Here is a 16,545-nt window from a genome sequence, read left to right as displayed (position 1 = left end):
GACACTGTGTCACCGTAACTATACCTACATAAGCCCCATGCCTCTCATGGAGGTGGAGTTATGATGTCAGTGTAGCAAGGTACTTACATGAGTGGGAGCAAGGCTGTAGTGTGTACACTGATACAATTACATCAATGTAAGGCAGCTTACGTCGACCTAATTCTGTAATGTAGACCAGGCCCTAGTTTAGAACTGGGTATAAATAATTCAAATTGTTACTCTAATACACTGAGTTTCATCTGTCAGAGTTAAGCAGTCATTGAATTTAGCTCCAGCCTCCTGTCATTCCTGGCTTCTCTAACCGAAATTTGTGTCATCTGCAGTTCTTGCCATTTCACAGTTTGACGCTTTCTCCAGATCATTGTTAAACATGGTAAGCACCAATCCTAGTATGAATCCTTGGGCATCCCACATTATCTTCATTTCATGTTAAAAACTGACCAATTAATCATATTCAGTTTTCTCTCTCTCTTAGCCAGTTCCTAATCTATGGCAGAAGTTTCACATTTCATCTTTTGACCACTTAGCTTCATTAACATCTTGTGAGGGACTTTGTCAAACACTTTTTGATAGTCCAAATACATTAATATGAATAGGTTCTTTTTTCTATTTATCGGGCAGCTGCAAGGAAATCCAATGCAAGAAGTGATTTTCTTTTGCAAAGTTTTGCTGGTTGTCCCTTCCTAACTGAGCTCATCTAGTTTTATAGGTCTGTCTTTAATTGCACTAACCAGTGAACATGGTACACAGCCTGGTAAGGGTTTCTGGGAATTAAAGACCATTACTGCCTGTGACAGAGTACTGGGAATCAGAGACTGAACTGGGAATCAGAGATTGGTCATCGTTTAACCAATCAGGCCCCAGGGAGGGCCTGATTAAGGAGAGGAGTTCCTGATGACCAGACTAGACTGGGGCTGGATAACGAATGACCTAATTAGCCCATGGATAAATGAGTGTAGGAAGAAAGTTCAAGAGGGGAGAAGCAGGAGACAGAGAGGGAAAAGAGAAAAGAAAAGAAAAGGCTCACAGGGCCTGATGAAAGGGAGTTCTCTGGGAGGAGACACCTTCCTCCACCTGTTGGAGGAGGGGTAGTAAAGTGGGGGGATGTAAATACTGTAACTGCACTAGTATGTTTAAAGGACGATGGAGTGAAACACTGTAAAGAAGCTAGACTGTGGTATCTACTGAAGGGAAAGTCACTGAGCGATCTGTGGGAAGCAAAAAAAAAGGATGGGCACATTGGGATCCCATCATCTCGCCCCCCAGAATCTTTTTTATTTATTTTTAAAAGGTAGGTAAGCACCAGAGTACTTTACATAGACAAAAGACTTAGGATAGATGACATTCCTAGTGGTTCTTTTGCAGTCTTCATACTTCTGATTACTATTAAAGTGTTTGTGTTGCAGTAACGTCCAGAGGCCCCCAGTTAGAATCATGGCTCTGTTGTACTAGGCATTGTACAAACAAGAAGAGACAGTCCCTGCCCTGAAGAGCTTACAAACTAAGAATGAAATTTAGTGACAATTAAGAATGAATCTGTTTGTGTCTGGCAATTTGTTCAGCAATTTCTGAGAAATTCCAATCCCCAACCTAGACTTACCTGTCCTAGTTCGTTTTCCTTTCTACTCTACATTTTGAAGAGCATCCTTTCGGCTAAAGTAAATTCTTGCAGCTTGTCACCAATACACTTTTTTGCTTGCCTTCCAGCTTTGTTTTACTTCTGGAACCAACTCATATGTACTGCTTGGGACTAAATCAAGAGCATCCTCTCTTCTTTTGTGCTCTGGAACTGGGTTCAGCAAGCAATTATTTATTGTGTCAAACCTCTCTAAACCATGACCCAAAATGATATTTGACCAGTTGTGCAGGTTGCTGAAATGACTCATTATTACTCCTTTAGATTTTGTGGCCTTCAACATCATGCAACCAATTCTCACTATCTTGGATCCAGAGACCAGGAGCATAACCTCTATAGTTGTATTTTTATGACCTGACAATTGTACCCTCATAGATTCTACTTGTAAGAACCAGTGCTTTAATTTCTCTACAGGTTTCATTTCTGGTAGCCAGTTCCTTCAACTTCAGGTAGTATTGGATCCATGGCAATCCAGATGGGGCCAGTTCTTTCACTGTACTCAGAATGAAAAATATGAATTTAGCCATTCATACTCACAGCTGCCCTGAGAGGTAAAGCCAAAACAAACCGAGCTCTTCCTTAGGCATGCCCTTTCTCCCAAATACTGAAAGCAACTGGGATACCAGTCCTTCAGATATTTTTAGCGGCTTGACATCCAATTTAGTTCCCATCTCATTCCTATCTTCTATCTGGATCTGTACAAGATTGCTTGGTAATGAAGCAGACAAAAAAGAAAACTCGTCTGGATTACACACCAGTAGAGACCATTATTTTTTTAAAAAAATGTATTTTAAAATCAACTCCATAAAGTGAATTTGTAAAACAATAAAGGGTTTGGGGAAATAAACCACAGAACAGACTAGACAGAAGAAGGTCCTGAGACCTGCTACCTTCAAGGATGAAGTAAATTTGAGCTGTCGGAGTCATGACCCCCGCAACTACCTTTCACATAGCATCCAGATCAACAAGAGGGAGAGCATGATTGCATCAGTCATTGTGGTCATTTTTTTAAAAAGATGATTCGGTGTCTGCAACACTGCAGCAAGAGTGGGAATTTCAATGCAGTTTACAAATAACTGATTTTACCCAACACCTCTGAGGTAGGCAGTAATTATTGCACATATTAATTGCTTTTACAGATGAAGAAACTGAGGCACAGAGATTAAAGTAATTTATCCTAAGTGTAACAGAAATGGTATTAGAACACAGGTCTGACTCCCTGCCTTCAATCATCAGGCCTTCCTTCTTTGGGGTTAATCAGTTTACAGCAATTTTTTCTGACTTGGATTTTTGTTTTTTTAGAGGTCTGAATACATACCGCATGGCTCTCAGTGCAGTTTTGTATGCCAATTCAGCATCATGAGGTAGGAGAGAGGTGAAGAGATACTTGGCAAATGTGTGCATTGGAACACTCTCTCGATGGATGATTTCGCCTAAACCACTATATGGTCCAGCTGTGTGAGAGAGAGAGAGAGGGGACAGATTTTACACATTGTCGAACACACACCACCATTTTTTGGACCTTTTAAAAAAAACGGGTTTACATTATAAATCATTAATATGCCCAGAAAGAAAAAATGTCCAACTCAAAGGGAAAATATTCCAATAGTCATGGTAGCGTGGGGGCCTTACAAATGATCAGATCTAAGCTCTTGCTTTGTCAGTGCTAAATAAAAACATAAAAGAAGAGGTATCCTGTTGGGCTTATTGTAGGATTCAGACAGTCCATGGGTCACAGAACACTTCTAAATTTATAGATGTATTTAAAATTCTTTTCCCAAAGTTTTTAATTAAAATCTGCAGTTTAAGCGAGACTACTTTAGGCAGTAACCATTTTACAGAAAAGTATATTTTTCACACCAAGAATGGAGACTCCCCAATATCAGAATGGCAGTCAGCAACAGGAAGAAGTTACTGTTCAAATTTTGTTTAAAACAGTTAATATTTCTCAAGCACCATCAAGAGGAGACTGGAACACATTTTACAGTGAGCCCCCAAAAGATCAGTTTCCAGTTGACATCCACCAAATATCATAAGATTCTTGATAAAAATCAGAAGCCTCAGCAACACTGAAGACTTGCAGTTAAATTAAGCAAAAAATTAAAACAGAATATACCTTGCAACAAATTTTAGTCTCCTGTTTTTCCATGCACTTAAACGGTAGCTACATACAGTGTGAATTAATCTACGTTAAACATCCAAAAGGTCATCTTCCTATTGCTTTACTAACTCTTTTTTGTTAAAGCTAATTATGAAGAAAGACTCACTAAACACAACTGATGTGATTAAAATCTTAAATCACTTCAGTTTTTCTTTATGTGTTGACATTAGTTGTGCCTAAATTGTTTGAATGTACTGAACTCTTTGCAGTCAGGATTTTCCAGCACACAACAATGCAAGAGCTCCTTACCCGCTCCTCGTAACTGTGTACTAGAGAAGCATATTGCTATTCATTTAACCTCTACAGATTTCCTGCTATGACCACTTGCTTATTGCTCTCAGAAATCATGACGAGAAACAATGATCTGAAAGCCTATCCTTTCATTCACAGAAGTGTGTAACAGACACCAGGGAAAGCTTGAGAAGCCATTCTGTCACAAGAGGTCCCAGTACTAAGTAAATGGTGTAGTTCCACTGTTCATAGAGGTCAAGCTATGGAAAGGTGGTACAGGAAGTACAGAAACCATGTCTGCCACAGATCCTGGCAGATCTCCTGTTACTATATCCAAAGGCCAGCAGTAGCCTTGCAGTTCCACAGCAATATGAGATGAGGAGGGGAGAGAGGATTCCAGAACCAGCCAGCAACAATTCTGGCTCTTCTGACTTGTCAGAGACTGGGATTTAGTGCAGCCTCAGGAGGAATAGTGTATTGCTCTGGATTCTCATGTGTAATCTTTCATTCAAAGTATTTTTCAGGAGACATACTTGCTTACTATCTGCATGAAAAGCTTTTCTCATTGTTCTGAGGCAATGAATTTAGCACCCAGATTTAAATATTCAGCCCTCAGGCTTTCCCCAACAGCCATCACCAGTAGAGTTGTGAGAACAACAGATTTTTTGCTTCACTAAACAAACCAAGAAATCAAAAAAACTGGGTTTCAGTTTGAACAAAAAAGTTTGGGCTGACCAAAATGACCAAAAATTTGGGCTGACCAACTTCATTACAAAAGAGTTCTTTTTACCTTTTTAAAAATTAAATTCAAATGAGAAACTGAAATCTTTTGGTTAAAAAAAAATGAACAAAGGGAATGCTTAAATTTTTCAAAATGTATAGGGTATTTTCCAACAAAAAACAATGCAACCAATTAGATATGAATTCACAAAATGTTTTGTTCTACTCAAACCTACATTTTGCTGTAAAAAAGTTTCACCCAAAAAATTCTGTTCAACTTTAATCACCGGGCCCTCATGCAAACACTGAATATTCACATTATCCCTACAACTCCTCAATTATTCAACAATCAATATGTAAGCACCTAGGATAATAGGGTAATAAGGAATAGCCAGAATGGATTTGTCTAAAACCAGTCATACCAAACCAACCTAATTTCCTTCTTTGACAGGATTACTGGTTTAGTGGATGGGGCAAAGCAGTACATGTGATATATCTAGATTTTAGTAAGGTTTTTGATACAGTCCCATGACATTCTCATATGCAAACTAAAGGAAATGCAGTCTAGATGAAATTACTATAAGGTGGGTGTACAACTGGTTCAAAGACCATACTTAGAATACTTATCAATGATTTGCTGCCAAACTGGGACGATTTGTCTAGTGAGGTTCTGCAGGAGTCAGTCTTGGGTCTGATACTACTCAATATTTTAATTAATTACTTGGATAATAGAGTAGAGACTATGCTTACAAAATCTGCAGATGACACCAAGCTGGAAGGGGTTGCTAGCACTTTGGAGGACAGGATTAGAATTCAAAGTGACCTTGACAAATTGGATAACTGATCTGAATTCAACAAGATGAAATTCAAATATAGATAAGTGTAGTACTTTACACTTAGGAAAAATCAAATGCACAACTACAAAATGGAGAATAAGTGGGTAGTGGTAGTCCTGCTGAGAAGGATCTGGGGATTATAGTGGATTGAATGAGTCAATACTGTGATCCAGTTGCAAAAAGGCCCATCAGTCTGGGGCGTATTAACAGGAGTGTTGTCTGTAAGACATGGGAGGTAACTGTCCCACTGTGTTCAACACTGGTGAAACCTCAGCTGGACTACTGTGTCCAGTTCTGGGCACCACACTTTAGGAAACATGGAGACAAGCTGGAGAGAGCCCAGAGGAGAGCAACAAAAATGATAACAGGTTTAGAAAACCTGACCTATCAGGAAAGGTTAAAAAACCTGGCACATTTAGTCTTGAGAGAAGAAGACTGAGGGGAGACCTGATAACAGTCTTCAAATATGTTAAGACCTGTTATAAAAAGGGCTGATCAGTTTTTCTCCATGTCCACGGAAGGCAGAACAAGAAGTAATGGATTTGATCTGCAGCAAGGGAGATTTGGGTTAGATACTAGGAAAAACTAACTAAAAAGAGTAGTTGAGTGCTAGAATAGGCTTCCAAGGTAGGTTGTGGAATACCCATCAGGTTTTTAATAACAGGTTGGATAAACATCTGTCAGAGATGGTTTAGGATTACTTGGTCCTGCCTCAGCACAGTTAGCTGGACTTGATACTTCTTAAGGTCCCTTCCAGCCCTACATTTCTATGTTTCAAGGATTTCCTTTGATGCCCTTTCCAACAAGTACAAAAACCATGACCTGCTCACTAAAAAGGAGCTTAAAGTAATATATTTTAGGCCTTTCTAAAAATCAAAGTCTTAGTCTCAAAAGCATACAAGTAAATGTGTATGCAATTTTGCACACTTTCAGCACTTAATTGGGTTGCAAATAACATAGATATGATACTTAAGTGATGCAATTATTTTTCTCCACAAAATTTCAGTCACAACAAATCAGAGGTTATTTTTCAAAATCAAGCCCTAAATACTAAAACTTTTTATGTTTGACTAGACAGGATATGAACTTATGAATACATCACTTTTATCATAACTATATCCAAAATGCATAATATTCAGTTTCTGCACCAATCGTCTCAAATGAATCATTTGAGCCATTTAGTCTTGGACAGCAATAAAACCCTTCTTCATTTAGAAGGCTATCAGTACTTTGTCAGACTGCAAGTGACATATTTAGAATCTTGCTACCAGAGAACAATTGATAATCGTCAATACCTTTATCATTTGTAAGCCTGAACTGCATCATTAGGACATCAAAACAGACACCAAAACTATGAATAACTTAAAATTTAATTTGAAGCACAAATGCAATAAAAATGAAATGCAAGGAACAACAGGTCAGCAAGATGCTTTATCTTTTCAATGATGCAATATTTTGAAGTACTTTAGATTTTATGATTAGAGGCTTCAAGGAAGATCTTTAACTGGAGTGATTATACTTCTAAAAAAATCTTAAAATAAGTACATAAGTCAACTCCCACAGGAATATTTTTTTAAAATGACAAAAGTTTAAAGAAACAGTTACAATCTATTTCAAGCTACCTTCTAATAGGAAGACTGCTTGCTTTCGAAAGATCTTCACCAGTGTATCATCCAATTCAATTTCCTGTAGCTTAGAAATGAGCTGCTCCTCATTTCGACAAACCTTCTCTTGTGCATACAAGCCATCTGGCATTATTCGCTGCTGCCCCAGACCTATCAATGCTACTTCCACAGCCAGCGTTAAGTAAGATTCCCCTTCTTCTAAGAATTTGTGTGAAGGCAGGTGCTGGTACTCTAGAGATTTGCACTGCCCCATGTTCTCTGTAAAGGATTACAAAACAAATAATACATCACAAACAATTTTCATCAATAATTGGCCTGCAGTCTCACATTCAAACATTTCTTTTACCAGTTATTTTAATTAAAAATTTTTAAAAAGTGAATTACTGTATAAACTTTGAAAGGTGCCACTAAAAATCACTCTTCTGTTTTGGTAACCATCTATTTTCAAATATCTTTTAAAAGGTTAAGATAAAAGAACACTGCCCTATTGTAAATCAATAGGGAGCTTCCATTCAATTGTTTAGGACAGAAATGCATGCAACTGTCATTTAAAAATGAAGCCATGCGTCTATACTGAAAACACATTAAAGTTGCAATAACTTCCAAAAGCCACGAAACTCAGGTGAGAATGAGAGATTCCATACTAAAGTGATGCGGTTATGAAAAATAGCAACTGTCCCAACTTTCTGTTCATAAGGCTGAAATAGCAGCTTGCACTTTGAATTTCCTAGTTTTCACCCCGTTCAGTAACTACCCAAGCCCTGATCCTGCAAAGGGCTGGTAAGGAGAGGACCCTTACATCTTCATAGATTTTCACTGAAGTTAGTAAGAATCCATGTAGGATCTGCTCCTGCAAATCCATTAGCAAAATCACAGTCAATGATTTTTTGACCATCCATCTGCTTGCTAGTCATAGAATCATAGGACTGGCAGGGATCTCGAAAGGTCATCTAATCCTGCCCCGTGCACTCAGAGGACTAAATATTATCTAGACCATCCCTGGCAGGGTGGTTGTCTATCCTGCTCTCAAAAATCCCCAGTGATGGAGATTCCACAATCTCCCTAGGCAATTCAGTCCAGTGCTTAACCCCCCTACAGTTAGGAATTTTTTCCTAATGTCCCACCTAAACCTCTCTTGCTGCAATTTAAGCCCATTGCTTCTTGTCCTATCCTCAGAGGTGAAGAACAATTCTTCTCCCTCCTCTTTGTAACAACCTTTTATGTACTTGAAAACTGTTATGTCTCCTATCAGTCTTCTCTTCTCCAGACTAAACAAAGCCCATTTTTTCAATCTTCCCTCATAGGTCATGTTTTCGAGACCTTTAATCATTTTTGTTGCTCTTCTCTGGACTTTCTCCAATTTGGCCACATCTTTCCTGAAATGTGGCGCCCAGAACCGGACAGAATACTCCAGCTGAGGCCTAATCAGTGTGGAGTAGAACAGAAGAAATACTTCTTGTGTCTTGCTTACGACACTCCTGCTAATACATCCCAGAATGATGTTCTCTTTTTATGCAACAGTGTTACACTGTTGACTTATATTTAGCTTGTGGTCCACTATGACCCCCAGATTCCTTTCCTCAGTATTCCTTTCTAGGCAGTCATTTCCCATTTTGTATGTGTGCAACTGATTGTTCCTTCTTAAGTGGAGTGCTTTGCATTTGTCCTTATTGAATTTCATCCTATTTACTTCAGACCATTTCTCCAGTTTGTCCAGATCTTCCAAAGCATTTGCAACCCCTCCCAGCTCGGTATCGTCCACAAACTTTGTGAATATACTCTCTATGACATTAGATAAATCACTGATGAAGATATTTATACATTTTTTAAAATTAAGACAATTATTTATTATATGGTAAATTATATTTCAGAATGTCTCTAAACTCAACTTGTTCCTTAGCAAGGGTAACATATAAAATTTCAATTTCAAACAAGTTACAAATAAATGCATTATTATGTTTGTATAAAATTGTTTAACATTTCATTCTCATATTATAGTGTGCTTGTTATTTTCTTCTATAGCACCAAAGATTTGCATGGAGCTTCACAGATACACCATATTACAAAATATGGTCCCTGCCCCAAGCAGCTTACAAGCTACATCAGACACAAAATATATCTGGACAAATAGCTATAGGAAAGTGGAAGAAAACTGTAGCAATGAAAAGGGATATTGCTCTTGGGAGACCATATGCTAGAAAGCATATCATGAAAGTGATTTGTTGTTAAACATATTTGCTGTATTTTTACCTTTCTAAATTTAATTTTTTTTTTCTAGAAGTAGATGGTGCAGGATTAGAAGTTTACTGAAGAAAAACCTAGTTCAATCAAAAAATCCACACACAAAAATTAGTTTAGTTTTTAAACCTAAACTGAATTTTTTAGATTTTTCTCACCCAAATGAAAAACCAAAATTGTTTCAGAACTGTTGATTAAAAATGAAATGTTGAAACTCTTGCTTTTGAAAGTGTCAAAATGAAACATATCAACCTTTTTGAAAAAAATTTTTGCAGATTTTTTTTGGCCAAAACTATTTGTGATATTCAACCCAAATCCATATGCACAGAAAAATGTATTTTTTCAGCAAATTTAGTATTCACCAAAACAAAAATTGCCCATTTCTACCGCTGACATAACTCATTATATGTTAGTTCTAGAAGATCACCCTGTAAAACAGCATACATTACACTAGGTATACCATCATTTTTAGATTCTTCCAGTAATTTCTTAGAACGAGGATCTAGTATTTTCTCATCCAAAGCAACAAACCAAGTTTTATTAAAAAGAGATATTTCAAGCATAAAAGACACGCATTCTTCAAGCTTGAAATAATCATTAGCAATGTTTAAGGTTGTTTTCAGTTAAAGTTCATTAAAAAATATTTACTTCTTCAAGCACTGTCTCCCATGTTTTGATAGGGAATACTCTGCTCTGAAGCAAATGTTTCCTTAAAGTTAAAGTTAATTTGAAGAGGAAAGGAAATAAAATGCTCAAAATTTCTCAAGAAACAAACAACATAGGCCTAAAAACAGTTTTACCTGTGAAGTCTGAGAAGCCATGGAAGCTTTCATCATCCACCCTGCAGGCTTCCATAAGGCTACTGAAGAGGGTGCCAACTGGATCCAATGGGTGCCCCACCCAGCCTTCAAGATTAGTTATTGAGGTTATTCCTTTGTGGAGAAGTTCTACATCAGGAAAATTTGATAAATATAAAATGATAGGTGAGTTTTAGCAATTAACACTAAAACAAGACATTATCCTGGGCACTCTGTCCAGCATCCATAGAATTCACAGTAGTTTGTGTTAAGAAATAAACAGAGTAGTACTTTTCTGACTACTTATTTGCTGTCCCTCTTAAACATGTAAAGGAAAATGAATGAAGCTCTCACACAGCTCTACTTTCCACATGCTCCAGAGGGTTGCACCATGGGTCAGAAATTCCAACCCTAGTGTCTTTTTGAAAACTCTTATTTGCTAGTCATGTAGTCCCCTGGGTGGGGGGAGTAGCGAGAGAAAGCATCTTTGCTGAAAAGTTACAGTAAAGAGGAAACACTTCTGTGAGATAAATGGCAATTTCAGTTTCCTCATCCAGAAACACTGCAGCACCACTTTTTATATTCTAAGTGAATCTGATAGAGCTCAAAGAAATAATAAAAATACTTTAAAGTCTTCCATTTTCATAAATAAAATATGAGCTTATCTTACATCTAAATATTTATTAAAGTAATAAACTCAGGATGACAGCTTCTTTGAAAAAACAGAGTCAAGGGTTTAAATGAGGTATTGTATACAAGAAAAAAACTGCCCTTTAAATTGACAAAGTGTGGTTTCTTGTCATTCTTAAATTCAAGGCAACAAATTCCTCCATGGATACTTTGTTTCATAGCTGTCAACTATCAATCAATCAGAGCATGAAAAAAATTACTGTTTAGCACAGTGAATTGAAGGAAGTACAGCTGTGGTAATAGAGGTTATAGGGTCCCCAAATTCCTTTTCTAGGAGCAGACATTCCCATGACAGTAGCTTCCTTTTGATTGCAATTCTAAACTTATGGTTCCCCTGGACATGTATGTACTGTGTAAATACGTGAGATTAAAGGCCATATTGGTAAAAATATGTAACTGCATAAAAAACCCACTGAGTGTAATAATTGTGCTCCATTTCTCCACTCCAAATACCTTTGCAGCTGCAACTCCTCCTGTCCCATTTCACAGGAAAAGTGTCATCTCTAAGATTGATCATGCTTAATACACACCGTCAAGCTTTTGAATGCTGGAAAGATTGCTTTTTACTTATCTGATCTGTGAAGCTATTCAAGCAGCACAGCTACAGCTCAGAAATTAAAATTTTCAAGCTGAAAGACATGACCAGGCGGACTTTTTTTGGGACTCAACTGACACGTTTATTGTAATCAATAACATACTAAGAAAATAAAACAATTGTTCCACCAACAAGCAGTGTGTGTGAAAGTAAAGATTAAACCAAAAAAGATTATTGTAACCATTTAGACTTCCACATGCCAACATGAGTAACCTCTCTGCCTTCTGAATGACACCCTTGTACTTGATTATACCTATTCCTGTCTGTTTATGATCTTCACTTGCAGTGTCACAACCAACAAAGGCTTCAATCCTCCAATCACATATCCACATGTTTAACTCTACTCATGTGGGATGTATTAGCAGGAGTGTTGTAAGCAAGACATGAGAAGTAATTCTTCCGCTCCACTCTGCGCTGATTAGGCTTCAGCTGGAGTACTGTCCAGTTCTCCTTAACCTCTGAAGCAATGGGCTTAAATTGCAGCAAAGGAGGTTTAGGTTGGACATCAGGAAAAACTTCCTAACTGTCAGTGGTTAAGCACTGAAAAAAATTGCCTAGGGAGGTTGTGGAATCTCCATCATTGGAGATTTTTAAGAGCAGGTTAGACAAACACCTGTCAGGTATGGTGGATAATACTGAGTCCTGTCATCAGTGCATGGACCTGGACTACATGACCTCGAGTCCCTTCCAGTCCTATGATTCTATTGGAGTAATCCGATTGACGTCAGTGGGACTACAATGGCGAGAATAAACCTACACGCATACATATAGTGTCTGTGGAACTGGGGCCTAAAACAAAAAACTCTATGGGCAGGAGTCGAGTCTTTACTTGCATATATGGGAGATGTCTAGCACATTTCTGAGTGCTCTAAAGTATTTTTTTTAAAAAAAGCCCAAGGGGGAAAAAAGCAAGAGTTGCAACATTTAAAAAAAAAAAAAGAAAAAGAAAAAGAAAAAGACATCTCAAACGAAAACAGTGTTCTCAGCTGTTCTTACACAGTGTGCACCACATGTTGCAGCAACTGTCTCATGGACAATAACATCCCTATGGCAACTGCAGCAATTGCTTACATGGAAAACTAATGTTAGAAAATAATTTAGTGTATTTTAGCTGTCTAGTTGGGCAATTTAGCAGCTGGAAACGAGAAACACCAGTACTATGTGACTAGTCAGCTGCTTGCAGACCACCAGCAGATTCTCTATACAGCACCAGTGGTTCTCTCTCTCTCTCTCTCTCTCACACACACACACACACACACAGCTCAGTTTGGAAAATGGCAAAGCCATAGGATGTTGAGTGAAGATGTGTTACATAATGAGATTTCACTGAAAATTCTGCCAAGTAATAGTAACAGTTCTTTGCACTCATATAGAGCTTTTTAATCTAAGAATCTCAAAATACTGTATAAACATTAAATGAATGTAGTTTCACAGAACCCATCGAAGGTCAGCAAGTGCTGCTAGGCTGGTTTTACAGTTAGGAAAACTGAGGCAGAGAGAGATTGAAGGTTAAATTTTCGAGCCAGATGTCCTCTGCTTATGTTCTCACACACTTATTTCTGTACAAACACCTTCACAGGTCTTAAAAAAGTTTAAACACATCACCCACAGGTATCTGCATCCACAATGCACAGGTGTATATGCCAGGGGAAGGCAACCTATGGCACGTGTGCCAAAAGCGGCACACAAGCTGATTTTCAGTGGCATTCACACTGCCGGGGGGGGGGGGGGGGGGAGAAGCTCTGCATTTTAATTTAATTTTAAATGAAGCTTCTTAAACGTTTTAAAAACCTAATTTACTTTACAAACAACAACAATTTAGTTATATATTATAGACTTATAAAAGAGACCTTCTAAAAACATTAAAATGTATTACTGGCACGCGAAACCTTAAATTAGAGTGACTAAATGAAGACTCAGCACACCACTTCTGAAAGGTTGCTGACCCCGGGTATATGCAAACAAAAATGGAGACTAGAGTCTAAAAAACAAGCTTTAATGCAGGATTCCTTGGAAGAACTAGGAATAGAACTAAGATCCCTAGCTTCCATTCCTGTTCCTTAACAAAGCCCTTCCTTCTTCCTTGTATATGAGGAAGCCTGTTCAGGTCCAAGCCACCCTTTTACTTCTAATCTTAATGTTAGATTAATTTGAGTGGCCAAGGACTGAACAGGCCTTTTGGAGACTAAACCCTTATGAGATAATTCCTTCAAAAATAAGGATGAAGTACATTGCTAGGACAGTGCTGACAAAGTTACACCACAGACAGCAATGATTAGAGAACTTCTTTCCAGTTATATTAATCCAGCATCCTTCACAAGCACTAAAACTTATTAAGAGTCTCATTCTACACTAGGCATTTCTTCAATTATTTTGTTATCCTTTCTGTCGCAGAAATACATTGCTCAAATTAAATTCTCCTTAGGGAGAGAGGAACAAAAAACCCCCAAACCATGCAACCACACACAAAATGCTCCATTTTTAAAAGATTACACAAAAGCAATATTTGTATTGCGATAATGTCTGAATCTCCTCACCAGGATCAGGACCTCAATTATGCTAAGTATATTACAAAAAGAGATAGGGAGATATGGTCCTTGCCCTAAAGAGCTTACACTCTAATAAAAATCTTAGACATCCAAAACATTACATTTCTCACTGGCCGAATAAACTGGTAATGAAGAGTTACTAAAGGTCATAGCCACTTTTGTAGCATCTAATACAGTTTCCTCATGCAAAGTTCCATACTAGTTTTCTGGTCACCTTGTAGGGAAGAGAGAAGGGCAAAGGCCATTACATTTACCTTTCTTCTGAGCCCGGAACATGTCCAACTGTTTCTGCTGCTGTCTTCTCAGTGTGTTAACAATAGCTATTGCTAGCCTCAGTGCTTCTCTTGGGTATCCATGAGATCGTAATGCATCAACCCTTGCACAGGCTGTAGGAACATGTTCTAAAACAGAGAACATAATTGGAAGAAAAAAGTACATTCATGTCTGTAACGCGCCCCCCCAATTTTACAATGCTGCTCAAAAGGTTATTTATTTATTTATAAGCTACGTGAAGGGACTTAAAAGGTTATTTCTGAACCAGTATTTGAAGGGAGGCTCTGTTCCTATTTCCAGGCCTTCCATTCATCTTCCCACCATCCCCCAAAAATAATGCCACAGAAACTGAACAAAGCAGCAAGTCATGGAAACGTCTTTCCGGTTTAGCCACTTACCATGCCAGAGGGGCCACCCGTGAGAGTCAAAGAGCGAGTTTTCAGTGTCGTCATGGTAACAGTAGTTGGTGTATAAGTCACTGCTGATAATGTGCTGTAAGTGGCTGTCCTGCCAGTGGAGATCGCATGCCTCGATAGCTCGAGTGAACACCGTCCGATGCGGTCTGTTTGATGAATCTGTCATTTTCACAAATACAGAAAGCGGTCATCAGCTTTATTTATTCACATTTGAATAAATCATTCACAATATTTTTCAGTCTTGCTGTCTAATTCCTCCCCTCACACTCATGGTACCCTGTCTCCTTAAGTAGCAGACTGCAGATGACATTTTTCACATCCTAAATACTAGATAAATCAGATGATTTTTATTCCACTTATTCACTTTTCCTTCATAAAAAAAGAAAAAGATCTACATCCATTAAAACTAATGCTAGACAGTGCTCTGTAAAGAGAACTGTCAAATTGCCTTCTATTTTAGCAATGTATATTGAACACTCCCACTAAACACACGAAGAGGGAATTCAGCACACTCCCAAATTCTTCTTGGATCCTGGGAGGTCCAGTCCTGCTAGTATCATTGGCTTCTACTATCTGTCACTTCAGCCATGTAGCTCTGCTGGAATCTACAGTCAGTGTATTGGGGCAGGACTCTGATAAAGTGTTGCTTTTTATTTTGTTTTTAAAGTTGACATGGTATGATTCTACACACTTTAAAATAGTTGTTACCTCTGTCATATTAAATAATTTTTAAAAAGGTATAAAATACTTGGAATAAAGTAGACATAGTATACTACAAATCATAGCACTGATATGAATTTCTATGTGAGAACTCCATGTGGCAGCAGAATTCTGTTGCTGCCAAGATGTCAGTCAGAGCTGAAATCAGCGTACGTTGGGCTGGACATTAGGAAACCCAACAAGAAAAATCTTTGTAGGGAGTTATGTGCTGAATGTCCCCCGTTTTCCCTGGCTACAGGTGGAGATTAAAAGTTAATCTGGAAGTGAATGAAATTTTACAATTCCCTTCACAGGTATCTTTCAAGAGACTGCAAATGACCCACGGGAGACACCTCACCAGTCCAAGCTTTTATCTTTTTCTTCCGCAGGCATTAAATTTTCCTTCATTTTATATAAATTTGAAATCAATATGTGTTCCAAATATTGTAGACATGGGGCTTCCCAGATGCATGTCTCTGTATTGCAATATTATATTCTTATATAAATAGAGCTCTTACTTGTATAAATGGAGGACATTTCCCCCACCCTGGTCCTTAGCAAAGCAGCATCCTTTGCCCAAGAAGGGCCGGATGGGACTTTCTTCAAAGTTGAACATCTCTCCTAGATTAGCCATAGAGACTACTGCAGAGCAACAAGACACCTCCCCTCTCCAAGAAGACAGTGTCCTGCCTGCAGCAGTCCCAGCCCCATGAATAGAACCTGGGATCTTGTGTCAGTGCAGAGTGTTAACCACAGGGCTGATCCCACAAATAGATGCTTCATTTTAACACATCTAATTTCATTTAGTTGCAGTAGCATCTCTTTAAATAGCTATGAAAGCTTCACAACTGAAGAAAACCACATATAGAAAAGCTCAGAAAAGCACGTCTGCAGTGATACCAGCTTAAAGAGCAAGCCAAACCAAACCCAAACAAAAATGTTTATATGATATACTTTATATTTCAGTTAATTTCATGACTTGTACTTAGATACATGCAGCATAGATAAAACTAACATTTTTATAAAACAAACAAAGGGGTTGGGAACATTTAGGGATGACTCGGTCTTGAAATATTTTA

At 38.0% G+C, this 16,545-nt stretch overlaps 1 protein-coding gene across 1 annotated transcript in view; it reads right to left on the bottom strand.

The window, feature by feature from the left end:
• Positions 1-16,545, bottom strand: part of ZSWIM6 (zinc finger SWIM-type containing 6) — a 159,824-nt gene that overhangs the window by 17,161 nt on the left and 126,118 nt on the right. The window contains exons 6-10 of the mRNA XM_077816905.1: positions 14,750-14,926; positions 14,333-14,479; positions 10,248-10,394; positions 7,207-7,467; positions 2,955-3,090 (exon numbers count right to left, since the gene is read on the bottom strand). Coding sequence (XP_077673031.1) covers positions 2,955-3,090; positions 7,207-7,467; positions 10,248-10,394; positions 14,333-14,479; positions 14,750-14,926 — 868 coding nt within the window. The remainder of the gene's footprint in view (positions 1-2,954; positions 3,091-7,206; positions 7,468-10,247; positions 10,395-14,332; positions 14,480-14,749; positions 14,927-16,545) is intronic.

This window comes from Eretmochelys imbricata, chromosome 5 (genome assembly GCF_965152235.1).
Source record: "Eretmochelys imbricata isolate rEreImb1 chromosome 5, rEreImb1.hap1, whole genome shotgun sequence".
Classification (NCBI taxonomy): domain Eukaryota; kingdom Metazoa; phylum Chordata; order Testudines; family Cheloniidae; genus Eretmochelys; species Eretmochelys imbricata.
The sequence above is the reverse complement of the archived record's forward strand: the minus strand, read 5'-3'. Positions and strand labels throughout refer to the sequence as shown.